The sequence below is a fragment of the Nicrophorus vespilloides genome, unplaced genomic scaffold, assembly GCF_001412225.1.
Source record: "Nicrophorus vespilloides isolate i.1.1-1 unplaced genomic scaffold, Nicve_v1.0, whole genome shotgun sequence".
NCBI classification, from domain to species: Eukaryota; Metazoa; Arthropoda; class Insecta; order Coleoptera; family Silphidae; genus Nicrophorus; species Nicrophorus vespilloides.
In genome coordinates, this window is record NW_017096545.1 from 21,740 (window position 1) to 45,467 (window position 23,728).

Here is a 23,728-nt window from a genome sequence, read left to right on the forward strand (position 1 = left end):
AACCAGTTTTCTAAAACGGACAATATAATAACATGTAGCTATTCCTAAACGTCATTTTAGATATGGAAAACTTCTTGATTTTTGTTGGTCGATCAACTATTTTGATTAAATATTGCGGATGGTAGATTAGGCGGAAGGAATGTAAGTGAAAGTTGGTGAGGGTCAAAGCCTCTAGGACCAAGAACTTCCATCAAAAGGCAATAATAATAAAATGTGATGGAAGAAGAAAACAAAAAGGAACAACGTAATGAATGCCTTTTGTGTGTCGCGGCTTTTTATCTGAGACACGCATGTTGCGTATATGTGCGTGTGGAATGCCTAATGCGTGCCGTGGACGTTATTCTTTATTTATTTTTTATTCTTTCCATTTCGTGTTTGTTCCTTGTTTGTTGTTTTCTTCGCCGCCAGCTTTTGTGATTTGGACTGGATGCGATGGTGGCCCGGCTAAATTTAAACTGCCGCTAAATTTAGCCTAAAAAAATCATCAGAACGGTCGACGGTCGTCGCGACGCGTGCACAAACGCTATGTCCACGAGAGAATGCTGAGTCTACAGATCATCATCGTCGGATCATTGTTGCTTGCCGCCGGCGCCTCCGATATCCTCAACGTCGGTATGTAGTACCAACAAATCTAAGCACTTCCTGGACCAAGTTTCAAGCTCCTCTCCAGGTGGCATCTTCGACAGCGAGAACGAAAACAAGAAAATCGCGTTCGGTAGGAGCATCGACATCATCAACAACAATGGCGTGTTGAAGAAGTACAAGCTGCAACCGCTGCGGGAGCATATCGAGCCGGACAATGCTCTGGAGGCTTCGCAAACGGCCTGCAGTTTACTCTCGGCTGGAGTCCTTGGCATCTTCGGACCAGTTTCGGAGGAGAACTCTCAGGGAGTTCAATCGGTGTGCGACACCAAAGAGATACCCCACATCGAGACCAGATACGATGCCAACCAAGTTCGGGACTCTTGCTCGGTCAACTTCTATCCGCATCCTTCGGTGCTTTCCCGTGTTTACGTCGATATCGTCAAAGCTTGGGATTGGAAGAGCTTCACCGTTCTCTACGAAAACAACGAGGGACTCTCCAGAATACACGAGCTTTTGAAGATGTACGACAACAAAGGTTACACAGTTGTCGTCCGACAATTGGATAAAGGCCGCACAGGAAACTACAGGTTTGAATGAAAACCTAAGATACTAGCATAACATAAATAAACGCTTCATTATTAGGCCAGTCTTAAAAGAAGTCTGGAAATCTGGAGAGACACACTTCGTCTTGGATAGCACCATTGAGCACTTGGAAGAAATCTTGAGACAAGCGCAGCAAGTTGGTCTTATGACCAACTTGCATAACTACATTATTACAAATATGGATATGCACACCATCGACCTTAACCCTTACCAATATAGCGAAACCAACATTACAGGGGTAAAACACTAATTACCATATTTTTTGGACTACAAAACTCATTAAATCAAATTTATAATTCAATTTTTTCAAAAATTTACTTAGAAATTGACTTGAATAGTCCAAAATATAAGGAAAATCAATTAACTTATAGAAGTGTTTCCGAAATTGGACCATCTCTAAATTATACTATAAAAGAAAGAAAATTTTTAAATTGGAAGTTATATTAATAGTAAAAACTGAAGAAGAAATCTATCTGTTTCACACTTCTTATGGCACCTGTCTAACCCTCCCCTAATTAATCAAATTTGCAGATTCGTTTCATCAATCCTGAAGATAACGATGTCATGGATATGGCCAGTTTTTTAGAAGAAGAGAAGGCTGCAATGGGAAAAGAACACGAAGAAAACTCATACATAGCAGCATGGAAATTACAAGTAGAAACTGCTTTGATGGTGGATGCAGTGAAAGCTTTTGCTATTGCCATTTCCGAGCTACAATCTGATCAGAAATTCAACGTGGAGCCTCTTTATTGTAACACAACAGATAATTGGGGTTACGGCTACAGCATAATAAACATCATAAAAACAGTAAATCCTCACATAATAATGTAATTAAGTTATTTATGTTATTTTTTAAGAACACCATAAAAGGATTAACCGGGCCCATCAAATTTGACAATCAAGGATTTAGAAGTGACTTTTCTGTTGATATCATCGAATTGTGCGAAGGTGGAATCACTAAAGTCGGGAATTGGAATACAAGTGAAGGACTGAATATCACAAGAACGTATCCGGTGATGCCACCACCGGATGAGCTTAGTTTACAAAACAAAACGTTCATCGTTATTACAGCCATGGTATAACTACGCAGTTGGATATATCATTTGACCTTTAACGATTTCTATTTTAGACTGATCCTTACGGCATGCTCAAAGAATCCCAAAGCAGTTTAACAGGCAACGACAGATTTGAAGGATTCGGTATCGATCTGATCCATGAATTGTCTGTGATGGAAGGTTTCAATTACACGTTCATCATTCGCGAGGATAAATCCAATGGAGCCAAGCATCCAGTCACAGGGAAATGGTCGGGAATGATTGGTGACCTAATGGACTTTGTACGAGTATTTCACATATCAATTAATCACCATTACAAGTCATAATATGCTTTTAGAGAGCGGATTTAGCTATCACGGATTTCACAATCACTTCGGAACGTGAGGAAGCTGTCGATTTCACATCGCCCTTTATGAATTTAGGTAATAAACATTAATTAAAGATTAATTGAAAATTTTACATGTAATTACAGGTATTAGCATTTTGTTCAAAAAACCGAAGAAGGCGCCACCAAACTTCTTTTCGTTTGCTGAGCCATTTGCCTTTGAGGTGTGGCTTTGGTTGGCCGGAGCTTATTTCATCGTTTCTATTTCTTTGTTCATAATGGGAAGGCTTTGTACTAGCGAATGGACCAATCCGTATCCTTGCATTGAAGAACCGGATTTTTTAATAAACCAATTCAGCTTGAGGAATTCGTTTTGGTTTACCATAGGAAGTCTTATGCAGCAAGGAACAGAAATTGCACCAATGTATGTTTACTTCATATTTTTCAGTTAATAATAGTATTTTGAAATATACTTATATCATTCATAATATTTCGTTTATAAGATCTTTCAGTCATGTAATTTCAACAAATTTTATTAAAGATGTCTAATATCTATGATATAACCTTAATAATTATTGTTTTAGTGCTGTTTCTACGCGTATGGTAGCTGGTATGTGGTGGTTCTTTACTTTGATCATGGTTTCTTCTTACACTGCAAATTTGGCTGCTTTCTTAACAACGGAAAATCCAGATTCACCATTCACAAATGTACATGAGCTTGTTCAAAGAGCACCAAAAGCTGGGATCAAATACGGAGCAAAGAAAAATGGAGCTACTGCTAATTTCTTCAGAGTACGTATTCTATACATTGCATTATATAGTAGTTTTTGGACAATAAAACGGACAATTTTACATCAAAAATTATCTGTACCATGGATAGTTAATTGAATAATTGGTTCAACAGGATTCGGCTGTTGAAGATTACAAGAAAATTTATGATAACATGAAGAACTATGAGGATGAAATGATGATGAAAGAGAATAAAGACGGTGTGACTAGGGCTGAATCTGAGGATGAACAATACGCTTTCTTCATGGAATCCACGTCCATCGAATACGAGATCCAAAGGCATTGCTCTTTAACGCAAATCGGCGGTTTGTTAGACGAGAAAGGTTATGGAATTGCTATGAGAAAAGGTTCGAAGTGCATTGATTAATTATCACGCGCCAATTTTAAACGTATTCAATTTAGATTCACCTTACAGGAATATTCTCAGCACAGCGGTGTTGAAATTGCAGGAATCTGGAAAAATAGCGGATTTGAAGAGGAAATGGTGGGAAGAGCGACGCGGCGGAGGACAATGCACTGTAATTATCAAATTTGTATTACAACTAAAATAATATATATACATGATCGTCTTTCAGGGTGAAGCGGATTCCCAAGAGGCAAAGCCTTTGAATTTGAAGAACGTAGGTGGTGTGTTTTGGGTGACCGTGGGCGGAACGGTGATGGCCTGCTTCATGGTGTTCCTAGAAATGGTGCTGCACGTAGCGAAGGAATCGATTAAGAGAAAGGCGACGTTCTTGGAGGAGTTCAAGGAAGAGATAAAGTTTTATTTCAAATTTAAAGGAAGCGTGAAGCCGGTCAGGATGCGCTCCTTCTCGAAGTCGCCTGAAGCAAGCGCCAAGTCGGCCGAATCCTTCGGTGATCTGGCCATCGAGGTGCCCAAGAAGTCTCTGTCGAAATGAACAGTTTCACAATAAATAGTACTATTACTACAACTACAATAGCAGCACTCTGTTCAAATTGTTTTCCTTTTGAACGAACTGAAGTTCATCCGAAGCCACGTCGCTCATTGTATCGGATAAGGCAAGCGTGGCTTTCTTCGGACGCGGATTGCGGCAACCATACCTGTTGTTGTTGATGTTCTTTTTTTTATTCAAAATCATTAACGTTCGATTGCGCAACTACAATTCAATTGTCGTCGGGAAATTGAGCGTTTGGACGAAAAGAAAAGAAACGAAATCACCACATACACAATCAAGTAAACCGTTGCGAAACAAAAGCGCGCTCGCAATTAAAACCGCCTCATAAATAAATAAAACTTATAACCACATAAGATACAGAATTTATATATGTATGTGTGTATGTATGTATGTACAAGAAATGAACAGTTTCTAGAGAAAACAGGGAAATTAAATGTTCGGTATAAAAAGCAATTAGTCTCCTTCCATATAATGCGAGCATACTAAACAGAGCGCTAATTAGCACGAGACGCAAATAGTAAGGAGCGTTGCAACGTTTAATAAATATCGTTTTTAATGAATGAATCTTCGTTTGTAAATTGCAAATCCAGTTGGATTCAGGTCGACCGAATTAGACCGAATTCTAATGCTCGTCGCCCGGCAACGCTTATTGTCATGTTTGATCGATCGCAATGTCCGACGCTGACGTTCCTTTATCCAAAAGCCAAACAGAGTAAGATTTTTATTTACATAAAATTCTTAATTTAATTGGGTTTCTTTACGAAGATGGGTCAAGTTGGGTAAGGTGAGACATTTGTACTTCATCGGTAAAGAGATTTGTTGCTTCTACGGAGGATGTCACATACTCTTCGTTCACGTAGTCAGCGGACAACAGAGACTTTTAAGGGTGAACGACTCAGAGATAGGAGAAGGTGTAAGATGTTTTGCAGGACACCGCAGTTTGCCTTTCTTTGCTTATGCAGAGAAATGCAAGAAACCCAAAATCAAAGTTCTTTCCTATCCAGAGTTCAAAATCATATCGACTATGCACGGTAAGTTGGTATATATTTTAAATAATTACTATAACTAAGTAAGTAAAATAAGTTATTTACGTTTATTAATTCATCAGTTTAGAATAAATGAGCTAGAATAACAAATAATAAGTCAAAGATTCTAGTATGAAAAAGGGTAGTCTTCTTTGAAGACTAATGTATAGCCATGATTACAATGTAGTATATTTGTTATATTCATTATAGATAAATCTTATATTCGTTAATTCAATATTTTTTCTAAAAATATGTTGAATTTAGAACAATATTAATACAAACAAAATACAATAAGCGAATTCACAGATTTATATTAAATATAAAATTATATAATTTCTTACTTTCCAAAAACAAGTAAAATAAAAGTTACTACACACATTCTAATTAACTTAACAAGTATATATGTAGTTTTTGTAATTAACACTAAATGTGTTTCTAATTGAACATTTGTGGCTAATTCATGAACGTATTTAAAAACTGAGGACAATTAACGTAGGCAACCCACATATTATTTTTCACGTACAATTTTGACATAAAACAAATATTTACAATGATTCAAATTTAAAATAAATTTAAACTTGATAATTTTATTATTAACAAACAAAATAGAGATAAATGATTTTATTTTAGAAATATCATGTCTATTATAATTATTTATATAATTTCAGGGTTCACTCAATAAATTTTCCATTATTTGTTTGAAATCAGTGGCAATCAAAAGCCCGACAACCGAAATCCTGTCAATCAAATTCCTGACGTTTGAAATCCCGACGTTGTAAATCCCGGCTGTATCGAAATCCCGACGTTCGAAATCCCGACAACCATAACCCTGACTATATTGAAATCCCGACAACCATAATCCCGACTGTATCAAAATCCCGACTATATCGAAAATGTCTACAATAACATTTTTAAATTATTCCGGAGCGTATTGTAATTAATAATTAATAACATCAATTAATTGTATTTAAGATTATTTCATATTGTTAAGGTTTATTTTGAATAATTCAACAAAATTAAATAAATTAATAATTTATTCTTATTAATAATAAAAAATGTTATTGTAAAAATTTTCGATATAGTCTCGGGATTCTGATACAGTCGGGATTTCGAACGTTGGGATTTCGATACAGTCGGGATTTCGAATGTCGGGATTTCGATTGACGGGTTGTCGGGCTTTCGATATACGGGCTTTCTGAAATATTTCACTTGTATATAATTTTTATTTAATTTGTAATACTGTATTTAGTTACGCATCAAATTATTAGTACTTTACTATATTAGACATTCTTGAGGATCAAATTAAAAAAAAATTAACAAATTTATTTACTTCATAAAATTTAACAATTTGTGTAATTTATTTTTATGTGGTTTTAAAGTCTTCTATTAATCCGGTTTCCACACTATGCGAGGTATTACTATATTAATAACAAATTCAATATAACGTGTCTAATAAAATAATCACTTAATCACATTTAAATCATGTTTTATTTATTACATAACGTACTTTTCTATATACTTACGGTAAAGCACACCAAATCTGCAATTTACATAACGCTATTCGCATCAATCAGCTGTATCGCATTTCCAATACAAATATTATTGATGCAAAAAAAAAAGGAGTTAGTGAATGTGAATTACAAAAATGTCTTACATTAGAGCATGGAAGGAGATCCAATTGAATTGATACTTGATTGAAATTTGCATTTTGGTAGCAAGGATGATGTCCGTAATGCCCGATTTGCATGGAAATTGTACGTCCTTTTGCGGACGTGCAATTCCGAAAAATTACTTTCTAATTAATGAGAGGCCCTAAAGGACTAACCAGACCCGTTTGCGGTAACGCAAATTACACCGGACGGGGCATTTACTAAGTACATGGTAGTAGCTGCACGCACCGCTAACAAATTTACGTTTTGTAACTTTTCGTTTTTTAATCTCATTATCCAATCCCACGAATTACAGCAGAGTTAAAATTCTTAAAACCTTATTATATACAGTTGAGATCCTCTAACTTCCAATGCAATTCGATCCAAGAATCGGTTCAACTTTCAAGTTAAAGTTCGCTACAAGGAAAACATGTAAATTCCATTCACATATTCTGGTAACCCAATAATTATTATGTAATGTTTTGTGGAAGGAATTAGGTACAAATTACTTTTGACATCAATTAAATTTCCTCATAAGAAATACATTTCAATTATTTGTTTATTTCTATTTACAACTTTTAAACAATTTTTCATTTTAATTATATTTTTTTAATACTGGTGATCCTAAGCTTCAGTTCTTTCGACAATCATTGAAACTGGCATTGAGAGTGAGTTTGTTTATGAATTATGTCTCTGTAATGTTCCAGAAGCCTTTTCTTAATTTCATTTTCTCTTCTTATTTCTTCTGCAATTTTGTTGTAATGTATAATGCCATGTACTTCCATTCATCATGTTCATCTCAGTATGTTCCGTCCTTTTTTAATTTATTTCAGACACTTCAATAACTATTTTGTAATGTTATGTGGAAGTAATTTAATTACTTTTGGCATCAAGACAATAATTTTTGCATGATTGCTTAGGTGGCTTTATAAAGAAGAAGAAATTTAATTGAAACATTTTTATTTGATAATTATTAATGTTAAAAAAACTACTTTTGTTGGTAGATGACAACTGTGAACAGTACATCCGTACGGTCTTCACGGAAACTGAATTGATGATAGCCTTGACCGGTTTTCCTTCTTGCACGATGGTCGTCTACAAATGGCGTACAGGGGAATACGTGGCTTCAGCATCGACCGATTTGATTTACAGCAAGCAGATCTTACGGTACAGTAATGATAGCATAAGTATGAAACCCATCATTGTCGGATTCCAATTACGCGCAGTTCGAACTTCGGATGCCCGGTGAGGTTGTTCCACGTGATCAAGTACACCACTCAGGTGTACGTCTGGGAAGTTTCGATGTGCGGAAGGAAGTGCATCATGAACAGCGAGAAGATATCCCACAGAGATCCACTGAATATGAAAGGTATCACCTCAAGTCATTGGACAACAGACGGAGCTTTAATTGTATGCGATACCAAAGGAAATATTTACACGGTATACACTTGCATTCTTTATTCGATTTGAATAAATTAGTAGTATATTTTAGTTGAGTACCGATTATAAACTAGACGAGATTATCCATTGGGACGAGGATGGTCCTAACACGGCCACGTTCTGCTGGCACAAGAATGGAGCATTAATTCAAGGTTGCACTGGAGAGATTCGAGTATTTTTTAAGTACTTGAGCTTAGCTTATTTCTTAATTTTTTCATGTTTAGCATTATGTAAAGACTGGTGATTGGGTCTTAAATTGGAGTGTACATACCCCATTGTCGATTAAGAAGTTCAACGGACGTGAACATTTAGTTTGCATCACTCAAATCAATGACGTTAGACTATTCAATGAGCAGACCAAAGATTTTGATAAAGTCTGTGGAGATTCTAGCAGAATTAGTGACTTTGCAATAATATTTCCAAGAGGAAAGACGTTTGTGACTCTATCACACCAACGTAAATTAAACTTGTGGAATATAGCAACCGGTTTATTGGTATACGTTTAATGAATAATTTAAGTACAAAATCATTATAGAATTATGTTGTAGCTGAATCGTATTAAATTTGAAGGCGAAAAACTGGTAGAAATAGCATCAAATCCCAAATATCCTTACGTTGCTGTTACCAACAACTTGGGTATGCTTCGTTTATACTCCGCGCTCGAAGATACTTTAGAACTGATGACTTCTTTTCAATTATGTAGACAACCCTTGAATGTAGTCAAATTCTTCGAGGATTCTAAAATAATTGTCACAGGGAACATGGATACTGGAGAACTATTTGTTATAGAAGTAACTTTGTAGATATTAACTTTAATCCAAATTAACCTATTGTTTTCAGGGAGTTCCTGGGTCAAAGTTCAATATTATTGGAAACGTATCTGCTGATGCACAGTTAGCTGATTTAATTTTAGTTGGGAGCAAAGCTTGTATTCGTTTGTTTACCATCGTGATTACATCAAATATGTTTTGCGCAGGCAACAATATAACGCGTTTCTGCATCACTAAAGCAGGAACGACGGTGAAAACTTACGAACTGGAACATCCGGAACGCCTTTACACGCGATTATACGTCTCCCTGGACCCGCAAAAAAGAGATCGCATATTCTATGCCACCCCAATGGATAATAAGAATCTTCATGAATTGGAAACTAAACGAGCGGTAAAAAGGCTTTAATCAATTTGGGTATTTATTTGATTGTTTATTTTTAGGATACGCACGCTCGTATAATCAATCGAATTCCATCCGGACATTGGATGAAGCGAATTTGTTATTACTTTACAGAGCAATACATCCTCACTTATGGCTACGATGGTTTAATCATGGTTAGACCAGCGAACGATATGACCCAGATATTGTACACTTTGATGCCTCATCATCGTATAGATTGTGGAATCAAAAGAGCTGCAGCAACGCCGGATCTTAAATATGTGATCTCCTTAGGTTTCGATAATATACTCGTTGGAACATCTGTAACAGATATCAAAGTCAATGAAGAATATGAAGCCAAGGTCGAGTTGCTAATGCAGGAATATACCGAGATGTTCTCCAAACCTACTATTGGCTTTATTCCTATTGGTAGAATTTTATACATATTCATAATTTGAAGAAAATAACTTTATTTTTTTAGGTATTTTGGAGGGAAAGGCTTGGTCTGAATATTACGAGCTTATGAGAATCGAAGGCGAACGTATCAAGTATGAAAAAGAACGCAATTCAATCTTAAAGGAATTCCAACGCATCAAGACTGCTGTTTGCGATCTCTTGACGCAGAACTCGGAAGGACCAGAAAACGAACTTCTGGATTTGCAGGATTTCAATTTAGATTTGAACTTGAAGGAAGAAAAGATTAAAGCTTCCAAAGAAAAATGCGATAACACAAAAATGTATTTGGAAAATTTGATAGCGGAAGAAACTCGCGTCTCAAAGTTAATCAAAGAGAGGTTTTGGGATAAGATTAGTGTCCAGAAAAGAAATATGTGGGCAATCTTTGGATTCTTCGATGTTAACAGCTATGCTATTCCACCAGCTGATGGAATAAAGCAGGAAAATCTAGTTAAAATTCAAAAGAATCGAGAGATCGAAGAGTTACTTGCCTCGGACACCTTCCAACCTTGGAAATGCATCACTGAAGAGTTGCTTTATACGAAATCAGCTTTATGTCTTCAATTAATTGCTTATATTTTAGGGAATTAAATGAAAAGCTTAATGTTAATCCACATCTTAATATGAACAAGGAACAAAGTTTTATTAACTTGGAGGATGATGAAGAGGAGGAAGAAGAAAATGAGGAGCTAATAGAAAGACAGAATGCTGAATTTGAAACGTATACGGCTTTGTGTGGTAGTACAATTCATACTTTTGTAGATTTGGACCCAGGTCATTACACTCAACCTGAATTGCAATCATTCTATCAGCATTACTGGGATCTTTACATGTCAATGGTAAATCTAATTATGCTATTCTATTCTATTAGTAATGGTGACGATATTCGTTTATTTTTTATTTTTAATAGAATGAACAGCAAAAATTGATGGAATTCTTTAACCAAAAGTTTGAATCAATGAGTCAAACAAAAATTCACGAAATGAGCAGCATCATGGAGAAAAACGCTCGATTGAGGTATCTGCTGGACGAGTTAAACTACTTTTCTAAAAATAAATTGAGCATTATCATTTTTGATCCTGAATGGATGCAAGATGAAAATCCTGAAATGCTGACTAAAGTTGATAGCAGTGAGGTAATGATATATAATTAACATGAAATGAAAATACTGAGTTTAAATATAAAAATCTATACCTACTTTGACTCCAGGTTTCTATTACACCATATATATCTCCAAGTGAACAAGATTTGTTGGACGCTGAAGCTGCAGAAGCTGAAAGAATTAGACTCTTACGTTTGGCAGATGATTTTAAAGAGAGAGCTTTAATGAAGATGATGAATGGTGTGTTGGAGGTTCGGTGGGAAGAGGAATTGCGAAAAGAAGTTCCAAAACCGAAATGCATGGTCTGTTTCTTGTACAGTAATTAATACTAATATTAATTATTTCTGAAATTATAGTTGGAAAAGCAACCTGAAAAGTATAATGTTGATGACTTGAAGGATATTAAAGATTACGAAGCAGCCGTTGTATTCCTAGCCTCGGAAAGGGAAAGATACAGAGTTATTCTTCAAACTGAATACACGAAATTAAGCAGTCAATTACGAGACAATGTTAAGAAATTTAATGATCGTTTGCAAGAGCTCATGATTCTAAAAATCCAAGTGGAATCGGCTAATACTAACGAAATGTTAAGAGCAAATAGACTAAGGCAATGGGAAATCAAGCGCAATTTGATGGACAAAGAAGATAATGATATAATGTAAATTAACATTAAAAATAAAAAATGTACCAAATTTATTTTGTTTCAGGAAATTGATAAGTCAAAACCAATCGACTACCAACTCATTGTCCTCTCTAGTTGCATCGCTGAAGGAGTTTAAAATGGAAATACGTAGTAACTTGGAGATGCTACAAAGCAAGGAAAAATTTTTGGATAAAAATTTCCGGAAAGATTTCCAAGACGTCAGCACTGCTGTATTTGAGATGCTCGTCAAACTCTACAAGTAATAATCTTAGAAGTGTTATTTAATTTAATTAATGATATTTTTGGTTGCAGGAAGAGACCCAAAATTAATTTACGAACCATAGGTTCAACCTGCGTTCTCAACGTTACATCACAATGCGTTGTTAATCATACAAGATCGATTTTGTTATTACCTGAAGCCATCGAGTATTTAAACTCTTTGGATTTTTTGGATAAATTCGTTGGTCTTCCTTTGGTGATTGATGAACATAACTATTCGGTGCTCTGCCGTCATCGAAGATTGAAAATAGAAAGCGAGATCAAGGTATTAGTATTATGTTTCGTAAATCTTTACTTTTAATATTATTTCTTAGATTAGAGCCAGCGCCATGGAATTAACTGAAGCCGAAAGTACAATAGATATGTTTGAGAAAAGATACATCAAATCGCGCGATCTTCATTCTATTTTGATTAAGAAACTAGAAGATTTAAGAGAGAAGAAGTTTCAGCACAGTTTGAATATAGAATTGCAGATTGTCCTGAAAGAAGGATTCGTTGAGATACCGCGGACAGGAAGCATGGATGATTTCAAAGATGCCCTTATCATTTCTAGAGCTGACGTTGAACATATCAACGACGTTATTATAGTTATTTATTTTTCTGGAATTTTGTTTATGTAAATTTAAAATTATATATTTATAGGATGCAGGAAAAAAGAAAATTAAAGCAATGAAAAACGCTATGTGTTTTAAGCGGGAAATAATGCTCAAGGAATGGGAGCACAAGAAGAAGAAAATGGAGATCGAAGATTTGCATTATAAATTAGCAGATATTAAGAGTGTTAAGGTGTGAAGGTTATTCTTTTAGTTAAAAAAAAATGTTGTAATTATCATTTGCAGCTCACGAAAGTACTGCAAGATTTCTTAAAATCCAAAGCTCGTGGAGAGAGTGCAGATAAGTTGTTGTCGTTTGAACATGAAGTCGAATTGGCTAAACTTAAATACGTGAAAATGATCAATGAGCATAAGCAGAAAATTAAAGAGATCGAAGGAAAACTGGTCCAACTAGAAATAGAAAACAAGAAGATTGACAAGCAAATCAAGAAAGTCAATGTTGATGTTTGTGATTACCAACTACATTTTGACAAGAACCTCGAGAAGAAGGAAAAGGAGTTTTTAGAGATGAAGTATGTATTCTTTATAACTGAAAAAAAAATCGAATAACTAAATATAATTGTTTTCAGAATAAATGCTTACTTGAAGAGGGCGAAGCTCGTGTCTCAAATCCAGTCCAACCATAACGAGATATTGGTTTTGCAAGCTGAATTGGAAATACTGAGGCTGAAAACGTTTCCCGTTCTCGATTACAAAATCGACGAGTAGTCTCGTTTTTATATGTATTTATTATTATTTTTAATTTCAATAAATCTATTTCATAATATTGTAATCTTGGAGTTAATAGCCTTTGTGATAACACCGATGACTCGGCTAAGGTCAATTATATAAAGTCGAAATAGAATTTGTGTTTCGCTAGTCGCTGACAAAATGACCAAGGAGAAGGTTATCTTAGCTTATTCGGGTGGTTTGGACACCAGCTGCATCCTCAAATGGTTGCTGGAGAAGAACTATGAAGTCATCTGCTACATGGCCAATATTGGCCAGGAGGAAGACTTTGATGCTGCCCACCAAAAGGCTATGAAAATCGGCGCCTCTAAGGTAATTTTATGAGCAAAAAAAAATGCATTACGTAACAAACATTTTGATTCCATCCAATTAAATTGTTATTATTTTCATATAATCAACAATATTTGGTATAAGTGTTTGATTTTTCGTAATGAATATTAAAATTTTATTCAAATTACGCAGATACAGTATTAATAACATATTTTGTTTTTGACTATTAGTTGATTACAAAGTCAGTCAACATTTCCTTGCATAATTTTTAATGTTTATTAATGATATTTTCCTAATATTATCATATAGATATTGTGTTGACAAATATACATTTTATTATATAGTATTTATTGCATAAACTATCAACTTTTTGTAAAATTTGTTTTTTTTATGACAAATAATGACTCTTCAGTTTTATAATTAGGTTAAATCTGACAATTGTATTCATTATCAATAATATTATATGTTTTTTTTTTAGTTTTTAGTTGATTGCATAATATGTAAGCAATACTAATTGTTATTGATATATTTTAGGTCGTCATTGATGACCTTAGAGAATCGTTCGTGAACGATTACGTCTGGCCAGCAATCCGTTCAGGATTGATCTATGAGAACCGTTATCTTCTTGGTACATCTTTGGCACGTCCATGCATTTCGGTGGGACTCATGAAATGCGCTCAAGCTAATGGCGCTCAGTACATTTCCCACGGAGCGACGGGAAAAGGTAACGACCAGGTCCGATTCGAGTTGTCCTGCTACTACATCTGTCCCAAGATCAAGGTAATAATATAATAAAAGAAGATGAGATGATCATTATCAAATAATCTTAACTATGTAATGTAATCGTAGGTGATCGCACCATGGCGTATGGACGAGTTCTGCAAGCGCTTCCAAGGTCGTCAAGATCTTCTGAAGTACGCCGCTGAGAACGGCATCCCGGTTTCCGTGACTCCTAAGGCACCTTGGAGCATGGACGCCAATCTCATGCACATCAGCTACGAGTCCGGAATCTTGGAGAACCCAAACACCGAAGCACCGGAAGATCTCTTCATGATGACCAAGAACCCGCTCACCTGCACCTTGAAACCGATGAGAATCGAAATCGAATTCTGCAAGGGAGTACCTGTTCAATTGAAGACAGCCGACAAAGTCATCAAGGATAATCTCCAGATTTTCTTGTACTTGAACAAACTAGGAGGAGACTTTGGTATCGGCAGAATCGACATCGTTGAAAACAGATTCATTGGTCTTAAAGTAATGTAAACAGCGTAATAATTATAATTAATATTAATTGTATCCATTTTATCTAGTCTCGCGGTGTATACGAAACCCCAGCTGGTTTCATTCTGCACGAAGCACACACCGATTTGGAGGTCTTCTGCATGGATAAAGAAATGTACCGCGTCAAGCAGAGCCTGCGCGACAGATTATCCGATTACGTTTACAACGGATTCTGGTTCTCACCGGAAGGTAATTACGTAAGGAAGTGCATTGAGCTTGCCGAGGAGAACATCACCGGCAATGTTAAGTTACTGTTGCATCCAGGAGCAGGTAAGAAAAATCAAAAGATAGTAATGAGCGTTGTTAATCTTGTTATTTTTTTCTGTTTAGTAACCGTTTTGGGACGCAGCTCTGCGTACTCCACCTACAATGAGGATTTGGTGTCCATGGACAAACACGCCGATTTCAGCCCAGAAGATGCTTCCGGTTTCATCAACATCCAAGCAATTCGTCTTAAGGAATTCAGGAGACTGAACATCAACCAATGAATATTCAATATAATTTGAACAAGATTAAAACAACTACAAATACAACTTACAACTAATATTGTGTCTTTTTTACTTCTGTTCCCATATTGAAAATATTTAATAATCTTTATTGAATACATAATATATGCTGCATTTAAATTACATTATAATGCTTTCAAACCTTTGTTATTGTGTCTTTACAAAATATCAATCAATAATTCTTCCAATCGAAAAGCGGAGGTTGTTTTAAAGATGACAAAATTTAATTTACATTCAAAGTTCTGTAGTAATCAAATATCAAAATGTGAGAAGAATCTCATAAACCCTCTGGTAATTCTTGAACTAAAAACTTCTTTTGATGACTAAATAAAACCTAATATAAATTCTTAATTCTTACATCTTAGAATATTACTTTGACGGTTACTTCAACTTTCTAGAAAAGTTGTGTGCTTGGTAATAGAGATACATTTTTAACATTGAACCAAACTAATTCTAAAATTTTACATAATTACCCGATTTAAAAATAATTAATTCCAATGCAACCCATATTTAGTATGCATTTTAATATACCAAACACTTCTCCAGTTATTTGAAAATCTTAAGAAAAAGTCACGTAATTATAAGAAAATACTTAGAGAATCTTTGGTTATTCAAGATTATATTTGTTTAAAAACAATGAATTTTTTTCATATTGTGTTATTAAAATTAAACAAGATTCGATTGGAATAACTGTTTGTTTATTACAGCTAGCGCCACACGAAATTCCTGTCTCAAACTAAGAAACGATGGTTACGCCATCTCCAAACACATCTGCTGTACATGTTGCAGCCGTAAGGAATTTGTCTTCAAAGAAATAAAAGTTGAGTTGCTAAATACTTCTTTATTTTTTTAATTTTCTAAAGTGATCAAATTGTTTTGCGTTGAATAGTTTTACATCATAAGGATATACGGTTTTCTTTATTAATAATAGTTTTGTTTAAATTTATTGCTGTTACTTTTGGTGGGAAAACAAACATGAGTGGAAAAGACATTGAAATAAAGTGTTTAAGCAGTTTGAATGAGTATTTATCAGCATGTGATAATTCAGTAAATGCAGTATACTTATCCCAAATACCTCAAGTATGTAAAGATCACCCATGTGTACTTGGTATTGATGAAGCAGGAAGAGGCCCTGTATTAGGTTAGATTTAATCCATTATATTTTTGAATTTTCTTATTTTTTGATGCATTATTTTAAGGACCCATGGTTTATGGCACAGCTTTTTGTCCAATAAATAACTTACAGTTATTAGAGACTCTGCAGTGTGATGATTCAAAAGCATTAACAGAAGAGAAGCGAGATGATATTTTTGGGAAGATTGGTGATAACAGGAACAACATGGGATGGGGCATTGAGGTGATTTCCCCAAATTTCATTTGTAACAATATGTTGAGTAGAAGCAAATATTCCTTGAATCAAGTCTCAATGGACTCTGCAATTGGACTAATTAGGGCTGCTAAAGAAGGTGGTGTTAACATTGCCCATATCTATGTTGATACAGTTGGAAAACCAGAAAAATACCAAAGCTATTTATTATCACTCTTTCCTGAATATAAAATTACTGTAGCTAAAAAAGCTGATTCCACCTATCCTATTGTCTCAGCAGCTAGTATTTGTGCCAAAGTATCTCGAGATCATGCACTGCAAGTGTGGAAGTTCCCTGAAGAAATTGGTAATGTCCTTCATAAGGATTTTGGAAGTGGTTATCCTGGAGGTAAATATATTTTTTAATAATAATGTCACAAATATATAAAACTAGTCTATTTCAGATCCAGTTACTAAAAAGTTCTTAGTGGACCACTGTGATACAGTATTTGGATACCCACAATTAGTGAGGTTCAGCTGGTCAACTGCTGGTAACGCTTTGGAGAATACAGCCTATCACGTAGAATGGGAAGACATAGAGGACGAGGACCAGAAGAAACCAGAAAACAATACATCAATAACATCATTCTTCAAATTCACTAAGCAGAGTTCGACGGAGAAAAAACAGCATGAATTTTTCAATAGGAGATGCTTGAAAAGCACAACGGAATTGTGATCTGAAGTTACTATTTTTATACGAATTTCTTTATTTATAAATACACTTTTTTAATTGTATACATCAAAGGTGCAGCTAATGCTAAGCTAAGGAATAACCATTTCCTGCTATTCCAACGTTTGTCACTTCTTGAGCAAATGAAGTCCACCTGTTCGTTGTCTTTCTCCCACTAAAAATCAATTTGATCGTTATTGGAAAAAAATACATAACTTAATATAAATACCGTTTGGATCCTTCTGCCCAAAGCAGTCACCGTTCTTTCTAAAGACTTTAATTTACGGCAAATCCTATCAATATCATTGACTAAATTGGTATTTGTTAAATCTTTCAAATTTAATCTTAAATATTTAACGGCTGATTCCATTACTACTAAATGACGTAAGCTTGTTATAATTGAAATTCCAACGTTCACCGTAGTCTGAGCTTCACCTTTCTTTAGGTAGTTAATCGATTTGGGCAAGTAAGGATACTTATGGAATTTGAAGAGCGCACCCAAAATTCTATCCTGCTGATACGGTTTAAGAATACCGAAACCGATTAGATCCTCGCGCGTCAATGTTAGGAATCGCTTTAAATTTATGTTGGAATCTACGAAGGTTTCTATGAAATTCGGGCTGTCGCATGATTTCAACATCAAAATAACATCTCTGAGAAAAGTTTGTCTAAAAAATAATAATAAAGAAAAGTATTTTGTGTTGTATATACAATATAGTCTATTACTAACTCGTACAATTCTTCTTGGAAAATATATTGGCTATTTTCGTTAATGTAATATTCATAATTATTCTCAGCTTGTGGAAGCACCTTTATGATGTCGTGAAAATCATATTGTATAGCATAATCTAAGCATGTGCATCCCCTAACATCAATCGTTTTTCCATTAAAACCATTATCAAGTAATAATTGACAAGTTTCTACATGGTTTGAGCACACTGCCCAAAACAATGCATCCCAACCTTGATTGTCAATGTCATCCTTTTTGCAGATATCCAAAAGCAATTTGATTGCTGGAAGATTCCCATAACTTGCAGCGCACATCAAAGGTGTAACCCTCCTGTTATCACAAACATTGGGATCTGCCCCACTATCCAAAAGCAATTTAATAGTCTCAATTGACTCTTGCTGTGGGTTATTCTGATGAGAACATGAACATGCTGCCATTAATGGTGTCACAGTATCTAACAAGAAACAATTAGTAAAAATAATGCATGTTATTAATTTTTGTAGATAGAAACTTACTTCTATGCAGCTTGATATCTGCCCCTCTAGAAATAAGTTCTTTTGTAAATGAAAAATTCCCAAAAGTAGCAGCAAAAATCAACAGTGTCCAACCATCTGGCAGTATAGTATTAACATCAAATCCTACAATATTAAACAGTCATAAAAGTAAATTGAATCTTAACTAATCGAACCTTCATTTAGATAATCAATGATAGGTGCGGTGTGATTTATGCTTGACAATCTATAGACATCTTGCCTTATTTGTTCTTGCTTGTCTTTTTCAGTCAATTCAGGTTTTGGTGCTTCTACAACCTAAACAAAATTACGAAAAAAAATATATCTGCACTTGTAATTAATTGTTGTATACTCACATTACTGTAATAGCAATCATCAAACTCATCACTAGAATCATCTGTATAACATCCTGCAGGTCTCATTTTGTCACAGGAAAAAATTGCAAAAACTCAAATAATATGGATATAGCGAATCCAAGTAGAGGTTAGTTTCGAAAACAAACTGATCCCAACTTGATGGAACAAAAACAATTCGCAATAATTCTTTCCTGTTACATTTTGTCATTGAAACATTGTTAAAATAAAGAGATTTATTTATTCATATCTTCAATGTATTCTGATGATTTTCATTCTTCATGATCATCATTTTTATAAATACATTTATTGAAAAGGGGATTTCCCATCGTCTTATATTTTTATAAAGTGTTGTCAATAAAATATTTTAGAATTTTCTTGGTCTTTCTTTATTGTTTCTCTGTTAGAATTTTTTAACCTTTTAAAAACTTCACCCTCCAAAAAAAAATGTTAATATGAAATCTTCTTGTTTCATTTCATTTAGACGAAAGTTATTACCTTTCCGGTAATATTAATTAGTAGTAAATAATTAAAATTACCTTCATCGTTGCCTACAGAAATTTGAAGATCTTCATTTTTAGATATTATTTATAATGAAGTGGACTTAGACTTTCAAATTAATTTGTTTAATTATTGAACTAAGTGTGACATATATATTTTAAAAATTATCATATACTATGAATATACTTAATCACAAATTATTGTTTGAGAGTTAAATTATGAACGTTACTACAGTCAACAACAAAAAAATTAAAAACCCAATTTCAAAATTTGTTAAAACAAATGTAAAAAAAATAGTTCTTTAATATTTGAATGACTCACTGTTTTATCACTGTAATGAGCTTTGATTCGTATATCCTGAATTTTATATTTAATAGATAAAATAATTTGTAGCAATTTGATGCTTTATATTTCTATTTATAAAACTAAACTTCTAAATTAAAAACAATATTATAAAAATCAATGTTCGAACTAAATCTTCTAGATATTTTTTTTAAGATATTAATACTATATGAGAACTTATAAAACATATAAATGTATTTTATTGTTTACTTTTTTTAACTGCAATTATTATTTATTATTATTGTGAAAGGAAGAAATACAAAATGCGTAAAATATACAGAACTGATAATGTGTAAAAACAAACTTTATTATTAATTATAATTATCATTTATATAAGGAGATGAATAAACTTTACAAACTTAGCAAATCTAGATACATTAAAATATGGAAAGACAATAAAAGAACAAAATATATGAAAAACAAAATACTTAAATTATTAAATACGCATATATCTATTACGTTTAAGAATATCTACGTTTAGTTTACCTGATTTATTTCCTCTGGAAATTTTAATTTGATCATCTTTGCTGGAATTTGAACGATTTTTATTCACCTCTGGTATTTTGCTGCTTGTATCTTCAATTTGTACATTATGAGTTTCCGCGATACAACTATACTTTATATTTTGATCTTGAGGAGTTTCTATTTCCATTGGTTGTGTATCACATATTTCCATTTCTTCGATAATTTCTTCCTGTAAACTTACAAAAGGAGTTAAACCTTCTTTGTTTTGATTATCACGATTATCTTCATATGTAGAGTCTAAGAACAATTTCTTCCTTGATGTCTTGCTTGTGGTCGTTATACAAACATCTTTTGGTTCTTCTTCAGGCGAGAAGAGAAGTTTCCTTTTGTATCTGCCATCGTAAGAAGTCGTTGGTAAATCCATGTTGTTGTGCATCTTCACTTGCTTCTTGCTACTGAACAACTAACTTATTTTTGAAAAATGCTGTTCCTACATATACCTTGTACATCCAGAACGTTATTTTATTGACAAATCGTAAAGTAATAAAATGGTATTTTTTTCAGAATTCGGTAAACCTGAAATTTATATATTTGTGAGTTAATAATAAATTCTGCAAATTTCTAAAGAAGTATTTTAAAAATATGTACAATCTACGTGATAGCTGTGGAAAAATGTATGCTGTGAGTATACCTGTAAAGTGAAGGACCTCACCCTCGCGTCTTTACCTGATAATGAAAGAAAGCCTGTATTCCTAGAATTTCAATCTTTTATTATTGTTATTCGACCCAAAAATATTCCTTGATATTCTAAGAAGCAAACCGCTTATGATTAACGCTAATGAACGATATTAATAATTTCTAATACAAATTTTCCTAACATAAGAATAATCCTATTCATGCTATTTTTGAAAAATCCATTAGAAACCATGGAAATTAATATACGTTTTCGGGTTGAAAATGTTCTTCCTCTTGATGTTCTTCGGATTCTTGTTCAAGATCAAGACTATCCTATTTTAATTCGCGCGCGCTCGCGCCTGTTTGTATATTTTTTTTGGATACACATCGAACATATATTAACAAGTGGTTTCGATGTGTGTTCAGTGAGTAAAAAACCGCATCTTATCCAATTTTATCAGTGCCCGGTTTCCGCTCGATTATTGCACTTGGTGCTACGCAAAGCCGAGCGATGGAGCAGAAAAAGAACGTTATTATTCTAGGTGGTAAGTTTCAATTTTTGAGGATGTTCTTAACCTAAAACTAGATCAAATTAACGGTATTTTGCGTTTGAATTATTGTCAGGATGTGGATTTATTGGAAGGAATCTAGTCGCCTATTTGGTCTCCAATAAACTAGTCAATAGGCTTCGAGTAGTGGATAAGGTGCCACCTCAGGTGGCTTGGCTACACCCTGAACACCAGAAGTACTTCGATGATCCCATTGTGGAATTCAAACATGCAAACTTGGTTGTCTTAGGTACTGTGACTCATCACTCATTATCAATATGTATATAATGAATCATTATTCTTAGAATCATGCAAAAACGCCTTCTTAGTTGACGATGAGATTAGTGGCTGGGATTATGCCATCAATTGTGCTGGTGAGACTAAATATGGACAAAGCTCCCTGATTTATAAAGAAGGTGTTTACAAGCTGAGTTCCCATTGCATTGAGGTAGCAACATTATGCAAAGTGAAGCACTATATTGATATATCCTCTGGTCAAGTATTTTCCTCAGACAAACCAGGCGATGAGGAGCATGATTGTGCACCTTGGACTTATGTGGCCAAATGGAAACACGAAGTAATTATTGAATATGTTTTTAATGCTAACAAACAATATTCATAAATTAATTCAGATAAGGTCTACCATTAAATTATTCATATCATGTAGAAATCATATAATTATATATATATATATTTTTGTTTTATTTAAGCAAATATATTATTTATTCAACAGGCAGAAAGTATTATCAGAAAATCGAGAACGAAATGTACAATCTTGAGACCAGCTTTGGTATATGGTAGAGGCGATAGACAAGGATTGACATCGCGGGCAATGGTAGCTGCAATCTACAAATTCCTGAATGAACCAATGAAGTTTCTTTGGGATAGCGACATTAGAGTGAATACAGTTCACGTGGACGACCTGTGCAGAGCAATTTGGTATGTCTGCGGTCGCGAGGAAGCTGTAGGCCAGGTAAGATTTAATTTATATTATATATCATGAATTGTACAAGAACATTCTCATCAATTATTTATAACAAAATAAGTTTAAATAAGAATTATCAGATAGTAGATAACATTCAGTTAGTCATTATAATTGAATTATTATAATAACTATTGATTATATTTGATAAAATAGATTGAAGCTATAGTTTTGTTTGTTTGTAGACTTCATTTATATTAGAAAACTTACTCTCCTAAAAAATAATCTATTTAATTATGAATTTTATTATTTAAAAAAATGAGTTTGATTAACAAAATAAAGTCAAGATTTCGAAAAAAAAAATTAATGTTCTAAATACTGTGACTATTGTTATGATTGTCCCTTTGATTGAATATGAAAAAATGAGTTTAATTAACAAAAGAAGAAAGTCAAGATTTCGAAAAAGATATTTAATGTTTTAAATACTGTGACTATATGTTATAATTGTCCCTTTGATTGAATATGAATGAGAAGCTTGAGGTCAGTTTGTTGTATGTCCTAGTGATAATTTCAAAAAGATTCAAATGAAAATATGTTTATATTTGTTGTTTTTCTTTTTACAATTTGTAGATATACAACGTTGTGGACCAGGCGGGATCGACTCAGGGAAGTCTAGCTTCGATGCTCTCCGAGATTTTTAAAGTAAAGGTTAGCTATTACGGAAATCTGGTGTCATCGGTGGTGGACCTGGGCAACGCCGCCGACGAAGCGAACGACAAGCATTTAGTTGCATGGGCGAATGCCTGTCAACAGGACGACATCCAGAACACGCCACTGTCCCCTTACATGGACTTCGAGTTGCTTCAGAACAAACACTTGAACTTGGATGGGACAAAACTGCGTAATCTAGGATTCACTTACACCGTGCCAAAGCCCACTGTCGAGTCAATCAGAGAGGCGCTCAAGTACTTCCTTGACATGAAAGTCTTCCCACCATCTTTGGTACCTTGATTATTACTATATCTACAGCATCACAGCCTTATACTATTTTCTACATCGAGTACTTAAACGAAAAAAAAAAAGGAATTAATTTCAAATACATTCCAACTCACATACACGCGCATACATATATACTTAAGTTTAGTTTTTTTTCTCTCCTTGGAAGTGGTTTCAAACATTTGCTCAATTTACTTAATTTTAATGCAACCCATGTAATTCCTATATATG

At 34.0% G+C, this 23,728-nt stretch overlaps 6 protein-coding genes across 6 annotated transcripts; 5 read left to right on the forward strand and 1 right to left on the reverse strand.

Moving 5' to 3' along the window:
* The first annotated feature begins 496 nt into the window (after positions 1 to 496).
* On the forward strand, positions 497 to 4,295 carry LOC108557365 (glutamate receptor ionotropic, kainate 2-like). Its single transcript, XM_017913851.1, has 12 exons — positions 497 to 612; positions 671 to 1,172; positions 1,228 to 1,426; positions 1,720 to 1,995; positions 2,046 to 2,264; positions 2,318 to 2,524; positions 2,581 to 2,665; positions 2,716 to 2,992; positions 3,153 to 3,360; positions 3,473 to 3,704; positions 3,760 to 3,875; positions 3,933 to 4,295. The coding sequence occupies exons 1-12, from the start codon at positions 540 to 542 to the stop codon at positions 4,254 to 4,256; spliced, it is 2,718 nt and encodes a 905-aa protein (XP_017769340.1). The 5' UTR covers positions 497 to 539; the 3' UTR covers positions 4,257 to 4,295.
* A 95-nt stretch (positions 4,296 to 4,390) lies between these two features.
* LOC108557359 (cilia- and flagella-associated protein 43) lies at positions 4,391 to 13,339 on the forward strand. The gene is made up of 20 exons (XM_017913844.1): positions 4,391 to 4,986; positions 5,040 to 5,305; positions 7,953 to 8,115; positions 8,175 to 8,388; positions 8,441 to 8,560; positions 8,613 to 8,882; positions 8,937 to 9,179; positions 9,229 to 9,549; positions 9,600 to 9,966; positions 10,019 to 10,523; positions 10,577 to 10,832; positions 10,904 to 11,128; positions 11,203 to 11,397; positions 11,452 to 11,753; positions 11,803 to 11,997; positions 12,051 to 12,282; positions 12,332 to 12,604; positions 12,660 to 12,803; positions 12,857 to 13,143; positions 13,201 to 13,339. The coding sequence occupies exons 1-20, from the start codon at positions 4,946 to 4,948 to the stop codon at positions 13,337 to 13,339; spliced, it is 4,758 nt and encodes a 1,585-aa protein (XP_017769333.1). The 5' UTR covers positions 4,391 to 4,945.
* A 130-nt stretch (positions 13,340 to 13,469) lies between these two features.
* On the forward strand, positions 13,470 to 15,455 carry LOC108557361 (argininosuccinate synthase). Its single transcript, XM_017913846.1, has 5 exons — positions 13,470 to 13,672; positions 14,165 to 14,410; positions 14,480 to 14,884; positions 14,941 to 15,181; positions 15,242 to 15,455. Exons 1-5 carry the CDS (start codon positions 13,502 to 13,504, stop codon positions 15,397 to 15,399), a joined length of 1,221 nt encoding a protein of 406 aa, XP_017769335.1. The 5' UTR covers positions 13,470 to 13,501; the 3' UTR covers positions 15,400 to 15,455.
* Positions 15,456 to 16,247: 792 nt separating this feature from the next.
* LOC108557370 (ribonuclease H2 subunit A) lies at positions 16,248 to 17,518 on the forward strand. Its single transcript, XM_017913857.1, has 3 exons — positions 16,248 to 16,558; positions 16,617 to 17,132; positions 17,188 to 17,518. Exons 1-3 carry the CDS (start codon positions 16,393 to 16,395, stop codon positions 17,457 to 17,459), a joined length of 954 nt encoding a protein of 317 aa, XP_017769346.1. The 5' UTR covers positions 16,248 to 16,392; the 3' UTR covers positions 17,460 to 17,518.
* Positions 17,475 to 19,214, reverse strand: LOC108557369 (ankyrin repeat, SAM and basic leucine zipper domain-containing protein 1). Its single transcript, XM_017913856.1, has 6 exons — positions 19,052 to 19,214; positions 18,872 to 18,992; positions 18,699 to 18,821; positions 18,184 to 18,637; positions 17,683 to 18,121; positions 17,475 to 17,628 (listed from the first exon to the last, which is right to left on the reverse strand). The coding sequence occupies exons 1-6, from the start codon at positions 19,115 to 19,117 to the stop codon at positions 17,494 to 17,496; spliced, it is 1,338 nt and encodes a 445-aa protein (XP_017769345.1). The 5' UTR covers positions 19,118 to 19,214; the 3' UTR covers positions 17,475 to 17,493.
* A 2,198-nt stretch (positions 19,215 to 21,412) lies between these two features.
* Positions 21,413 to 23,725, forward strand: LOC108557368. Its single transcript, XM_017913855.1, has 5 exons — positions 21,413 to 21,576; positions 21,656 to 21,829; positions 21,885 to 22,156; positions 22,313 to 22,552; positions 23,132 to 23,725. The coding sequence occupies exons 1-5, from the start codon at positions 21,543 to 21,545 to the stop codon at positions 23,510 to 23,512; spliced, it is 1,101 nt and encodes a 366-aa protein (XP_017769344.1). The 5' UTR covers positions 21,413 to 21,542; the 3' UTR covers positions 23,513 to 23,725.
* Positions 23,726 to 23,728: the final 3 nt, after the last annotated feature.

Bases quoted from the DNA above. Each gene is read 5' to 3' on its own strand.
- LOC108557365 (XM_017913851.1), top strand. From the start codon at position 540: ATGCTGAGTCTACAGATCATCATCGTCGGATCATTGTTGCTTGCCGCC. The intron at 2,265-2,317 runs GTATAACTACGC...TTTCTATTTTAG, and splicing joins TCATCGTTATTACAGCCATG to ACTGATCCTTACGGCATGCT. The intron at 2,993-3,152 runs GTATGTTTACTT...TTATTGTTTTAG, and splicing joins GGAACAGAAATTGCACCAAT to TGCTGTTTCTACGCGTATGG.
- LOC108557359 (XM_017913844.1), top strand. From the start codon at position 4,946: ATGTCCGACGCTGACGTTCCTTTATCCAAAAGCCAAACAGA. The intron at 11,398-11,451 runs GTCTGTTTCTTG...CTGAAATTATAG, and splicing joins TTCCAAAACCGAAATGCATG to TTGGAAAAGCAACCTGAAAA. The intron at 11,754-11,802 runs GTAAATTAACAT...ATTTTGTTTCAG, and splicing joins AAAGAAGATAATGATATAAT to GAAATTGATAAGTCAAAACC.
- LOC108557361 (XM_017913846.1), top strand. From the start codon at position 13,502: ATGACCAAGGAGAAGGTTATCTTAGCTTATTCGGGTGGTTTGGACACC. The intron at 13,673-14,164 runs GTAATTTTATGA...GATATATTTTAG, and splicing joins TGAAAATCGGCGCCTCTAAG to GTCGTCATTGATGACCTTAG. The intron at 14,885-14,940 runs GTAATGTAAACA...CATTTTATCTAG, and splicing joins ACAGATTCATTGGTCTTAAA to TCTCGCGGTGTATACGAAAC.
- LOC108557370 (XM_017913857.1), top strand. From the start codon at position 16,393: ATGAGTGGAAAAGACATTGAAATAAAGTGTTTAAGCAGTTTGAATGAG. The intron at 16,559-16,616 runs GTTAGATTTAAT...CATTATTTTAAG, and splicing joins AGGAAGAGGCCCTGTATTAG to GACCCATGGTTTATGGCACA. The intron at 17,133-17,187 runs GTAAATATATTT...AGTCTATTTCAG, and splicing joins TGGAAGTGGTTATCCTGGAG to ATCCAGTTACTAAAAAGTTC.
- LOC108557369 (XM_017913856.1), bottom strand. From the start codon at position 19,117: ATGAGACCTGCAGGATGTTATACAGATGATTCTAGTGATGAGTTTGAT. The intron at 18,638-18,698 runs GTAAGTTTCTAT...GTTTCTTGTTAG, and splicing joins AGATATCAAGCTGCATAGAA to ATACTGTGACACCATTAATG. The intron at 18,122-18,183 runs GTTAGTAATAGA...ATTATTTTTTAG, and splicing joins TTCCAAGAAGAATTGTACGA to ACAAACTTTTCTCAGAGATG.
- LOC108557368 (XM_017913855.1), top strand. From the start codon at position 21,543: ATGGAGCAGAAAAAGAACGTTATTATTCTAGGTG. The intron at 21,830-21,884 runs GTACTGTGACTC...CATTATTCTTAG, and splicing joins TGCAAACTTGGTTGTCTTAG to AATCATGCAAAAACGCCTTC. The intron at 22,157-22,312 runs GTAATTATTGAA...TTTATTCAACAG, and splicing joins TGGCCAAATGGAAACACGAA to GCAGAAAGTATTATCAGAAA.